At 38.6% G+C, this 13,627-nt stretch overlaps 1 protein-coding gene across 1 annotated transcript in view; it reads right to left on the bottom strand.

Annotated features, from left to right (window-relative positions):
• Positions 1 to 13,627, bottom strand: part of PTPRQ (protein tyrosine phosphatase receptor type Q) — a 252,679-nt gene that overhangs the window by 149,595 nt on the left and 89,457 nt on the right. The window contains exons 20-21 of the mRNA XM_070053189.1: positions 2,459 to 2,619; positions 1,300 to 1,445 (exon numbers count right to left, since the gene is read on the bottom strand). Of these exons, the coding sequence (XP_069909290.1) occupies positions 1,300 to 1,445; positions 2,459 to 2,619 (307 nt within the window). The remainder of the gene's footprint in view (positions 1 to 1,299; positions 1,446 to 2,458; positions 2,620 to 13,627) is intronic.

Raw genomic sequence — 13,627 nt, 5'->3', positions numbered from 1 at the left:
GATGGGCCAAGTACTCAGGCCCCTGCATCCATGTGAGAGACGTGGATGAAGCTCCTGGCTCCTGGGTTTTGCCTGGCCCAACCCTGGCTGTTGTGGCCACTGGGGAGTGAACTAGTGGATGGAAGATTTCTCTCTCTCTCTTTGCCTCTCCGTCTCAATAGCTCTGCCTTTCAATAAGTGAATCTTTAAATAAATTGCCAAAGTCCTAACTACTGGCAATCAATAATTTCTTCTAGCAAGGTATGCAGTCTCTAAATTGCAGCATGTCTTCTAAATTGGTTTTCCAAATTATGTTGTGACTCTTCCCATCTCTGATTCAGTCACAGTCACTCCAATTTTATCTTTTCATCTGTTAGAGTTCTGTGAAACATTTAATTTGGAGAAAGAATATAATTCTGTGAAAAGCTGAAAATGTATCTCTAAATTAAATGCATGTTAGTTATTTTCATAACCTTAACCATTCAGATCCTACAAAGTTCCCATCTGCAAACTATGAAAGCCTAGAACCTCATATCTTACTAACTAAATAATCACATTCCTATTGGTCTTCATTATATCTGATACTAAGTGATAATAATAATTCTTATATTTTTAAATTGCAGAAAAACACATTCAGATCATAAGACTATTTATATTGTCTATAAACAAAATGGAAAAAATCTGAGAATTAATTTTGAGTGCAAATGAGAGCAGCAATACTTCTTGGAAGAAGTGGAATAGGGGCTAGCACTGTGGTGCAGCTGGTTAATGCCCTGGCCTGAAGCGTCGGCATCCCACATGGGCACCAGTTCAAAACCTGGCTGCTCCACTTCCGATCCAGCTTTCTGTTATAGCCTGGGAAAGCAGTAGAAGATGGTTCAAGTCCTTGGGCCCTTGCAACCACGTGGGAGACCTGGAAGAAGCTCCTGGCTCCTGGCTTAAGATCGGCGCACCTCCGGCCATTGCGGCCAGTTGGGGAGTGAACCATCAGATGGAAGACCTCTCTCTCTCTCTCTGCCTCTCCTCTCTCTGTGTAACTCTTACTTTCAAATAAATAAATAAATCTTTTTTTTTAAAAAAAGTGGAATAAAGGGTCATTATTACATAGTGAATATTGCATAGGTGATAGTTCCATGGTTAATGTGCATAAAGTTGAAACGATGAGAAATTTAAATGTATGTGACATTTTCCCACCCAATCACTTAGAGTTTTTTCAAACATATCTGTGCATAATTATCAATGTGAGTAAACACGGTAAACCTGAATATCAACAAAGTTAAAAGATGGAAAATAAAACCTCGTAGAAAACTCAGGTCTTACCTGCATGAAAGTACCAGAATTATTTCTGTAATACACAGAATAATATTGTATGATCCCATTAGGTTTTGAAGGGGGAGTCCAAAAGAGAATTATTGATGAAGAACTGAGATTCACGTAATGAACATCTTTGGGAGGATCACTTGGTGCTATAAAACAAGGAATGAACAAAAAACTATATGAAAACCTGACTTTTGCAACAAGATGGGCGCAACTGGAAACCAGTATATTTAGGGAAATAAGCCAGCCCCTGAAAGACATGTCATGTGCTTTCCTTGATCCAAGGTAACTAATAGAATACCTGAAATGTAATGTGTTGGAGCGAGATTCAATGATTGTTTACAGCCCTTGTCTCTTCCGTTGAGGAAGAGTGAAGGGATAGAGCGTGGGTGGGAGGGAAGGTAGTATCACTAGGTTCATAAATCTGTATATATGAAATACATGAAACCTGTATAACTTAAATAAAATTAAAAAAAGACTGTATTGCAGCTCCACGGAACCTCTAAAATACCTGAATTTTGACTTTATCTTATGAGTTAAAGTGACAATTATTTGTCAGTAAAATTTAAATGAGGAATAACATCTACTGAAATGGCAGAAATGAAATTTATGACACATGGGGCCTTCCCTTTAACACTTTACCATAATGACATTCAAGCAGAGGACAGATGGATTCCTTGTTCATAAGATACCATCCTAGCCCTAAAATATATCCCCTGTCATAGATTTGAATACAACATTTTAACAAGTTTTCAAAATAGAATACATAAAGTGGAATTATAGTTTAATTTAGCATTTTGCAATAGAATAGTTCAAGTCAAAGGCAAACAGAAAATTGACTTCATATATTTGATGTTGTTCCACTTAGTAAGCAAATAAAGTGCTTCTGTGTCCAGTAAGATACGCATTGAGGGCAGCTACAAATTTACGTAATCCTCATATAGATCCTCTGAAGTAGATTTTATATTGTTCCATATTACAGATGGAACATTCAGGCATAAAGAAATAAACTAACTTTCCTAACATCACACAGCTTGAGAGTGACCAAAAAGCAATTCCGCATCCACCTGATGGCGGATTTTAGGCATAACACATTTTTATATTTAATAATTTTTTCTGAGTATACTATGCTTTAAATTAGCTTAGGTACATAAGAACTCACCTCCCTCAGGTGTTCGAAAGCTTATAATACGACTTCTTGATTTCCCAGCACCAAATCTGGTGCTAGCTGTTACATAGGCACTATATTCAGCATTGTAGTCCAAATCTGAAAACTCTGAAGATGTCTCAGTAACATTAATAGTTTTTAGTGATGAACTATCCCTGAGAGAAAAAAGAATATTACCTTCATAATTTGCTTTTATATTAAAATTTACTGCATACTTTTTGATCACATGTATATTAAAAATCAGCAATTTATAATAAGCTTTTGTCTAACTTATATACAAAGGTATATCAATCCAGTTGAATAAAGATGTTATATATCCTTCAAAACTAAAACAATGAATTCAGAATACACCAGTAAATTAATTTTTGTTTTCAAGTTTATTCAGTAATTCAATCAGATGTTAATAAGATGTTCATAACTAGAGTTTCCTTTGACCAAATTTTACAGATCTCCAGGAAAACTGATTTCAAAGTAATTATAAAATTCCTTTGCATTATGTTTGTTTCCAAATACTACTCATTTTTCAGTGTTAGCAAAATCTTAATTGTATTATGAATTAGCAAACAAATCCATCTTTCATAGGTTGTACAAAAGTTGCATTTACTTCAGATGACTCCAAATAAATAAATAATAAATCTTAACAACAGTATCTAAAATTGAGAATATGCATGCTATCCTTTGCTAATTTAATAGAAATTAGATGAAAAACCATATATGAATGTCAAACAGAAGAAAATAGAGCTCACTTTTCTCTTTGAATCCAAATCTTTAAAATACTTAAAATGTCACTTCAGAAAAGGAATGCAAATCAAATAATTAACAAAATATCAGACAAAAGAAAGGGGTCCAAAGAACAAAATGTTAAAAGTAATATAGCACACTACAACTATATTTTATTTCAGTCATTTTAGCTCCATAATTTTGAATCAGGTATAGATTAGTACCTAAAGTCGGAGAATAAATATGTATTCAGTGGTGCTAAAGTATGAATTTTAAATTTTAATAACAATAAAATTAGTTATGAAAGAACTTAGATAAGAGACTAGGATCAACATCATAAGAAAAACATGACTCGTATAATCTCACATTTGTCTTCTTTAGAAACATAAGGCACCAGAAAAGTAACTGGATATCCCCCTCTGAAAAAGCAAGTTCTCTTTCTTTACTACTGACATATTTGAATCCTGAATCACTGAGAGGAATACTAGATTTTAACTGAATCAAGGGTATCCACAATGAAACACATTTCAGCCATGGTTCTACTATTAAGGAAGGGTCAATTCACTCCTGATGTAAGTACTGCTCTCTGAAAAATAGTTGGAAGGCTTACCATAGTGAGAAAAGTAACTTTCAGAGTATGCAATTAGAGACAGGTGGGATTAGCCGGGCTATTCAGCAATTTGAAACAGTTTCAATAGACATCCTCTTTCAAAAGAAATAGACAGAGCTTTCTTTGGCTTCAATGAGACTATAGGAGCTTTTAAAACTCATAATGTTGTGGCTATTAGTTACAGAAAAAAGATGACTTGACACAGAAATTTTACCCTATTCCATACTCCTGTCATTGGTCACAGGTCATCAGAACACCAAGAAGGTCTTACCCAAATCAGATCTCTACAGCTATAAAATTGGCTAAAATAATCTAACTGTATATCTATCTTAAAATAACTTTTCAAGCATATTTTTCAAGGCTATTTGCCACCTCATATCATTACCTTTTCCCTTGATTTTCACAGCAAAACATGGCCGATGAGCATCTGCCTACTGTAAGAAAGACCTAGATTATGTTTCATAGGTAACAAGGAATCAAGGAAATTATCTGGAAAATCCGGATTAAAAACAAGTTTTGTCTCAAGCATTTAGATATTTCAAAAAGAAGTAGTTTTATAAATGATCTGAATAAGAGACTCACTAACTCACTTCAGTTGACTATACAAACATTATATTAACATCCACCCTAGTTTACCATAAGAGGTAAGATAGTGATAACAAAAATTTGCAGATACTCTGTCATATCTGTTTGCAGCCTGTTTTTCTTTTGGAGTTTACAATCGGGGCTGCTACTTGAATAAATAAGACAGAAAATATCCAAACACAAGTCAACTTTAACTGAAACAGCTCAAAATGTATCCTAAGACGTGGTTTACCGTACATGGGGAGCTGAGAGAAGAAGGGGACAAGAAGTGAACCATCACTGAGGCTCCTACTCTTCCTTCTTGCTCCTCACAGCTGTTCCCAGACTGGAGTGAACACACAAATCTCTGGCCTGAGGTGTGAGCACGCCATCGTTTGAGGAGTGAACGAATGCACAATTCTATGCTTGCCTGGAGAGTTCACTTCCTCCCCTACATACAAATCGCAGCTTGGACACTGCTCTAAGTTACTAGTTCTTGGTTTTAGCTGGTTTAGCTTCTAAACCTCTGGCTTTCTTTTTATTAGCTTAAAAATATTAGAAAAGATCGCTATGTTTTGTTTTCATCTTTTATTTTCACTTATAAAAGTGTATGTTCTTATATATCTTGATGTTCTTTTTCACTTTCTGTAACTGTATAATTTGGATATATCACACTTACTTGGCCATTCTCCCACGAATTAACACTGAGGCTTTTTAACTCTTGTATTTCAGCTATTACTGACAATGATACAGTAGCCATCCTTAAATATCATTGCATTGTGGTAATTTTATGCTGCTCATTAAATTGTGGAATTGTCAAATAAAATGGATTACTTTAATTTTAATGATTATTCCAAAATTATTATTTAGAATAACACCAAGAATGCATGAGAGTACTCATTCTGACAAACTATCACGCTACTCTAGACATTAATTTCTGAACATTTAATTGACCAAACATTTTAGTTTGTATTCACTGACCACGTGTGAGATGGAACATTCTCACATTTTCTTCCTTTTTTGAATAATTTATTCATGCATTTTCTCTTTTATTATAATTTTAAATGCAGAACAGGTGTATGTATTAGTTGGGGAAATACTGTTCTTTAGACAATGCTCCCAGCTGACGGCTACCTTTCCTATTCCCTTTGAATTTAGAGATAATGTGTAAGAAATCAATATCCAACAAAATTCAAATTTACCTAGCATATACTTTGTCACGTACAATGTCAGCCATAAATGAGTAAGATACAGACTCTATTCTCATAACAGTGACAAAGCAAAACATAATTACAAAGCAACTGATTAATAACAATGTGATTTCCTTAAGGATGAGGATAATAACCTGTTTTCCCACAGTAGCTAAAAGGGAAGAGATGGAAAAAGGGAGAGAAACTGATAGCCAAAGAAATTAGTGGTGACCAAAGTGTAGAGAAGTCAAATAAAGCACAGCCCCTGAAATGCAGGAAATTATCCACTAAAAAGTTCATGGCAAAGTTTGAGAGTCTCACAGTTGTGTGAGGTGGGAAGAGAGGAGGCCTACCTGACAAAGTGCGTCTAGCTCGTACAAATACAACGTCACAAACTGTGTGGTCATGTAAGGAATATGTTACACAATACTTAATCTCTAAAATAGCTAACAACTATAGCAACACTGGGGCCAGTGTTGTGGCACAGCAGGCTAAGCTGCGACCTGCAAAGTGGGCATCTCGAAGGAATACCAGTTCTATTTCTGGCAGATCCACTTCCAATCCAGCTCCCTGCTAATATGCTTGGGAAGGCAGTGGAAGATGGCCCAAGCCACTCACCTGGGAGACTCTAATGGAGTGGCAGGTTCCTGGCTGCTGCCTGGCCCAGCCCTGGCCATTGTGGCCATTTGGAGAATGAACCAGCAGGTAGAGGTAATTTTCTCTCTGTCCCTCCCATTCCATCTGTAACTCAGTCTTCCTAAATAAATTTTTGTAAAAAATAGCTAATTTTTTATCAATTTTTTTTTGACAGGCAGAGTGGACAGTGAGAGAGAGAGACAGACAGAAAGGTCTTCCTTTGCCGTTGGTTCACCCTCCAATGGCCGCCGCGGCCAGCGCGCTGCGGCCGGCGCACCGCGCTGATCCGAAGGCAGGAGCCAGGTACTTTCCTGGTCTCCCATGGGGTGCAGGGCCCAAGGACTTGGGCCATCCTCCACTGCACTCCCTGGCCACAGCAGAGGGCTGGCCTGGAAGAGGGGCAACCGGGACAGAATCCGGTGCCCCAACCGGGACTAGAACCCGGTGTGCCGGCGCCGCTAGGCGGAGGATTAGCCTAGTGAGCCGCGGCGCTGGCCCTATCAATTTTCAAACAGAAAAAAATTTGAGGCAGATCTTAGTACACTCATTTTACATATTTACTTCTAAACCTAATAGAATATTGCAAAAACCTTTTTTGAGTTTGGGAAACCAAAGGAATTTGAATTACTCTGAAATGATTTTGATTGAGATTCTGTTTTTGTCTCCACACATGGATAACACCAAGAAAGTGTCTTGGGTCAGGATTAATATCTTCTATGAGATAAAGTTGTCACGTAACTATTAACTTCTTTTTCCAAAGAGACCACATTTTAACACTCAGCACACAGAGGAAACTCTTGAGCAGTCTCCTTGCTTTATGAGCTCCTTTGTTCATCTCTTAGTCCATCAAGTCCATACTAAGCAACAACCGGCCCTGAGCAATCTTGACTAGAAGACAAATACAGGACAATGCAAATCTCCCCATTTCCCTATGGGTGTGAATGGCTATGTTTTAGAAAAGTTTTGAGGCCATTTGAAAGGTCATGGTTTTAATTCTAATCTTCATCGTTTGATATTTTTCCACATGTGTACTCAAACCTGATGATACATCCATCCTTGCCCACTTTTATGAATATTTTTAAAACATTAACCTGCTATTTTTGAACATTCTAGATGAATCATTTTGCTCACTAAATACTGATCCCAAAGGTAAAGAACACCAATATTCTCTTTGTCGCTCCCCCTCTTCATGGAGGAACAACACTAAACCCTGCCTAGGCTTCATATCCGAGTCACGGCACCATTATGTCGCTCCCCCTCTTCGCGGAGGAACGACACAGGACCCTGCGCTGTTCTTTTGTCTGCTCAGCCCTCCCCGGGTTTGCTGCTGGTTCTTCCCGGGTTGGCTACCGTCCCTTCCACCTCCGTGGAAGGGTGGTTCCCCCTGCCACTTTCCCCACTTCCGCAGGGGAGCGGCACACCGCCGGCCGGCTCTCTCGGGGGCTGCACAGGTGTTCCTTCAGATAGATGTTCCTGGTGCATGTTGTCTCTCTCCTCCTTTATAGTCCTCTTCCACCAATCCCAACTCTGCTACCCACACGCCGAGTACGCTGCTCTCCTCCAATCAGGAGCAGGTCCTGCTGTTTATTGGTTGAACTGGAGGCAGCTGTGTAGAAGCTGTTTCCTCCTCTCCCAGCGCCATATTGTGGGAGAGCAGATGCATAGAAAAAGTCTTAATTCAAGTAACAGTCTAGTCTGAGTTGCTCCCAGTTGCTCCCCACACTCTTTATCAAATTATTTTATTCCTCATATGAACCAGTGATGTTCACCGATTTCCCGACTATATAGGAAACTGCTTTTCTCTATTGTACCTTACTCTAGACCTACTTCACATAGCTTGGCAATATGTTAGTAATTACATATTTAACAATCTCAAATGAGAAGGCAAAAAGAGTTGCATATTTCTAAAGCTATGCTAGAATCTCAAGGACAGTTTGAGTCAAAATAGGGTATTCATGATGTGGGCATCTGGCTCAATGGGTAAGACTCCTACATCCCAAACCAGTGGATTTGAGTTTGAGTTCCCCCACAGCTACTTATCCAGCTTCTTGCTAATGCATACTCCTGGAGGCAGCAGGTATTGGGGAATGACTGAAGTGCTTGGATCCCTCCAATCCACGTGGGAGAACCAGATGGAGTTCTGGGCTTCTAGCTTTGGCTTGGCCCAGTCCCAACTCTTGCTGGCATTTGGGGAGTGAACCAGCACATGGAAGTACACCTGCTCACTCTCTCTCTATCTCTCAATGCCATTTAGATAAATAAGTATATTTTTAAAATAGTATGGCCATTTATTGTTGTTTTCATTCTTATCAACATTATTTGGTTGGCTGGTCGATTTGGCTGGGTTTCCTTGCTTGCTGCCCTGTAGCAGAAAACACATTTTTAAGATCAGAATAAAATGTCACTAAAGACAACGAGGTTGGAGCTGAGGAAGCATTGATGAACCATGTTTTGGGAGCAGACACAAGGAATTGAGATCCAGAAGACTAGAGGGGGAACTGTATGTGAGGAGGAGGGGAAAGCTCTCACTCCGTGAGAATGGAGGTGGCAGAGATTACGGATGTCAGGTTCTGGGTGCCGGCAGTTGAGGAAATCAGTGTGGAGACAGCCACTTCAATTTTCAGTTTAAAATACAAGTTGAGCTTTTCTGCTGTGAATGAAGCGAGTGAAATTTATCAAAGAGCTTGAGGACAGAAAAGAAGATTTGGAATCATTTCTAAGGACAACAGGAAAGGAAACGTGTAACAAGCAAGTCCAGTGATTGCCTTGGCAGGCTCCAAACTCAAGACAGTTGGGAAACACAAAACTTTTCAGGACATAACACACTCTTTCTCTCATTGCTTCAACAAATATTTGAGAATCTAAAAAGTATCATTCACTGCACTCTGGTGAGACAATAATGGTGAAAAAGACACAGGCTCTGGCTTCTAGGGATTTTCAGCAATGCAGTTAAATGTTGTCACCCTATTAGGGCTTAGAAATATGAGTAAAAGACTTTAGAAAATGAGCTATTAGATTAACATGGTTATTAACTGATCATTTCTTTCATTCAAACCTATTAGGCTATTTAGATTTCCTATTCCCACTTATAAAATTTAAAAGTTACATCTTAATAGAAATGTTATTTCAATGAGGTTTTATTCTCATAAAATTGTTCAAAATACCCCATGTTCTTCTAATTTGGGAAAGGGAATTTTTCTTCCTCATCGGGGAATTTATCCACCCATGTAAAAGGGGAAAAAAGCATAACATTTCATACTTTAAAGTATCATGCATTAAATATTGGAAATTTTATTCAGAGCAGAGGCAGTGTTAGTGAAAAACAATGTAGTATATTAATGAATTCAATAACTTTGGCCTAAATTAAATGGTGTTGAAATGAACAGAAGGTTCAAAATTTCCTGACAGTATTTACATAATATGTGTTCCAAAATATTTTTCTACTGGGAAATTAAAAGTTATAGGTTCCATGAGTATAATCATAAATTTAATCTTATGACTGAAAGTATCTTTTTACACATTTGATCAAGAACTAAGAAAGTTACTTTTTTCCTCTCTCAATTTAATATTTTGCAGGTAAATCAGTGCCCTTTCAACTTTTTTAAAGCCATTTTCTCTCATTCCTTCTTCAATTTGAAGTATTTGACTGACACATTGATTTTTCATTTCAAGACTTTTAAAAATGAAGTACCCATCACTCTCCATTTCTTAGAGTCTTAGCTAGGATTCATACTTAAACTCTTGCTATCAACCTTAACCTCTTGCTTTTAAAAAAAATTATAACACATGGATCTTATATTAACTTGAAATTTAGAATATTGTTATTCTTGATCCTCACCAAAGAACATAGTTTGAAACCATCTACTTCTTAGTTATTAAAAAAGCTGTCAGTTAAGACTTTTTAAATTATCAACCACACACAAAAAAAAGTTCTGGTGAGTTCTGTTTATAAATGTTGAAGGACAGAGGAAATTCTAATTTATTTGTATTCCCTTCAAGTAGGAAGAAGCTACAGAAGGCCATGCATTCATCTTCATTTTCCATGAAATCACTTTTACCTAAATGTGTGTGTGTATGTGTGTGTGTGCGAGTGCATGTGTGTGTGTGTGAGAGAGAGAGAGAGAGAATACTTGTCACTTTCCAATTTTGTTTCTGCATCTCCACACAAAAACATATCAATAGACAATGGACTAATAAGTCAAGCTGAATATTAATAAAGTTAGTTGAACTCCAGAATATGGACTAGTTTTCTGAACTATTTTCCCCCAGCCAAAGCCTTAACTCTCAAAGCTCTCATCTGTATAATCAATTATTTATGTGAGCACCTTGCTTCCATGAGATGGCAAATTCCTGGGTTACATGTCATACTTATTTTCCATAGATTAGATTCTCATGATGGAATCCAAATATCAGAGAAAGTACAGATAGAATGGGGGCATAGAACTATGGAAATCGAGGGCAAATTAAAATGGACCGAAAACATCAGGAAATACAAACATGCAATTTCTTCTCCAGACTGCATGCTCTCATTGAAAAACTGTAGTGAGGGGTGAGCATTTCACCAGCAGCTAAGATTCCCATGTCTTGCATCAGAGTGCCAGGGTTTGATGCCCACTCTGGCTCCTGACTCCCACTTGCCGCCGCTGACCACTCTGGCAGGCAGCAGTGAGGGCCTCAGCAGTTGGCTTCCTACAGCCCATGTGGGAGACCTGGCCTGAGCCTCTGGTTCCCAGATTCAGTCTCACCCCACTGAGGCTGCCTTGGGTGTTTGCAGTGGGGGGACTCAGCAGGGAGGCGCTCGCTCTCTCCCCACATCACTCTTGCTCTCTGCTTCTCAATTTTTAAAAACTTTTAAATAAAAACTTCAGAAAACCTGTGTTGAATATTTATTGCCAGAGAGCAAGTAAGTGACTAGTAATGAAACATACCTTCTCTTGGAGCTTTTCATCTACTCAGAAGGCTCTTAATAAGCAAGAAGATGCAAATACCATGGGATTGGGCTGGTTTCGTAATGAAGCAGGTAAAGCCGCAGCCTGCAACACTGGCTTCCCCTTTGGGGGCGATGCCGATTTAAGTCCCGGTTGCTCCACTTCTGATTCAACTCCCTAAAATGCCTGGGAAAGCAGTGGAAGATGGCCCAAGTACCTGGGACCCTGCCACCCACATGGTAAACCCGAAAGAAGCTCCTGGCTCCTTGCTTTGGACTGGTCCAGCTCTGGCCATTGCAGCCATTTGGGGAACAACCAGCATACAGAATCTCTCTCTCTCTCTGCCTGCCTGCCTGCCTCCCCCTCATTCTGTAAACTCTGCCTTTCCAATAAATAAATACATCTTAAAAAAAAACCATGATGGGGTTCATATAAAAGAGGTCAGGACTGTGTTATAGTAATACTAGTAGTATACTCACAACATTTTTGTAGTATCCACATTACACATCTATAAAATGTTATGTATTTGTTTTTAAGTATTTGAAGAGAGAGAGAGAGAGAGAGAGAGAGAGAGAAGGAGAGAGAAAGAGAGAGAAAGAGAAGAGAGAGAGATTGATGGATTCCCTCTGCTGGTTCACTCCCAAAATAACCACAACATCCAGGCTGCAGTCAGGAGCTCAGAACTGCATCCAAATCTCCCTTGTGGTGGCAGGTAACCAAGTGTTTGAGACGTCAACTGAGGCCTCCCAGTGCGCACATTATCAGGAAGTTAAAATCAGAAGCAGAACCAGGATTTAAACTGAGGCATTCTGATATGGAATGCAGGTGTCTCAAACTGCATCTCAACCACTGTACCAAACACCTGCCCCCACATTCCGTATTTAGGAAGTAATTAAGTCAGTTCAGTTACAAACAACTTCTTAGCACCAGGATCACAGAAAGGAAAAAAAAAGTAGAAGTAAAACAGTGCAGAAAAGGAGAGACAAAGCAAGAGAGAAAGAGGGGGCCCAGGAGAGAGACAAACTAAGACTCTCATCAGTATCATATGGTATTTCAAATTTTTATTTAAATCATGCACCCAAAGATCACACCCCTGAAGGAACCCTGCAAGGGTTTTCCATACTTATAAAAAAATCCAGACTCCTTAATCTCATCTCAAAACTCCTTGTCTCTGGCCCACCAACCTCTGCATTTTCATTTTCTCCCACTTTCACTGTTGTCTTCATACTCAAGACTTGAGAGTCATCTACCCTCTGACCAAGCTTGGTGTTATCCATGCCTAACAAAAGTATTTGAGCTCCCAGGTCCAGCTAGTATATCCCTGGACATTTCAGCTACCTTTGCAAATAAATTCCTATTTTTGCTTAAATCAATTTACATTGATTCAATTTATCAATCTACAAATCTTGAACTAAGACATTAATCTTGATGTACTTCCATTCTTTCATTAGCTCCTTGATCTTGAATATTTCCACCACCCTTATCACTCTTTCCTGAACAATTTCTATTCTGTCCCTATGCTATCAATCATGGTGACTAGGAATCTAATAGGTTAAACATATGAAACAGTTCACTTACCATTCTCTCTTAATAGATACAGTCCATTGATGAATGCAGACCAATATCAAGCCAGTTATTTTTTATAGAAGTATGGAATATGAGCTGAAGCAATAAGTTTAATCTTACTATCATTCTGTCTTTATCACCTATACTATTATCAAGCTAAGACTTCTGTAAGCCTGTCAGTGTACAGTTTCTGGAACAAAGGCCAGTTATAACATTTGTTTCTAGCAGATCAGGAAAAGCTTGATTTGGGAGCCTGGCATGGGAGTACATGTGGTTTTAAATTCTGACTGACAACTTTAGCTTTGCAACCTTAAGTAAGTCTTTAACCTCATCAAGACTCAGTTCAGGATAATACAAACAACGTTTTCTTTCTGGTAACTTTATGAAAAATAAATATGAAAATAAAAGCAGTATTTGTCCAAAATGGTAATATGGTGTCTTCTTGAGTCCTTTCTTTCATCTCTCTGAGACAATCTGTTCCCAAAGTTGTAATGAAAGAAATCACAACCCCTCCCAGCTCTGCGCATTTCATAAATGCAATGAGCAGACACCCCTAAGTCAAAGGTTAAAAACTCAAGATTCAGACAGATAACATAACTGAATCAACAGTTTGGATTTATGGGCAGGCATTTGACGCATTGACTGAGATACCACTTAGGACGCCTGTATTTCTTGTCAAAGTGCCTGGGTTTGAAGCCCGGCTCTAATTCTAATTCCAGCTTCTCACATTAGCATGTTCTAGGATACATCGGTGATGGCTCAAGTAGTTGCGCTGCTGCCACCCATGTGGGAGACAGAGAGAGAGATCTTGACTCCTGATTTTGGACCCACCTAGCCCTAGCTCTTACAAGCATTTGAGAAGTGAAGCAGCAGATGGAAGAACTCAAGCCTGTGTTTCTCTCTCTCTCTCTCTCTCTCTGTGTGTGCTTCTTTCAAAGAAATAAAAATA

The sequence above is a fragment of the Oryctolagus cuniculus genome, chromosome 11 (genome assembly GCF_964237555.1).
Source record: "Oryctolagus cuniculus chromosome 11, mOryCun1.1, whole genome shotgun sequence".
Classification (NCBI taxonomy): Eukaryota; Metazoa; Chordata; class Mammalia; order Lagomorpha; family Leporidae; genus Oryctolagus; species Oryctolagus cuniculus.
The sequence above is the reverse complement of the archived record's forward strand: the minus strand, read 5'-3'. Positions and strand labels throughout refer to the sequence as shown.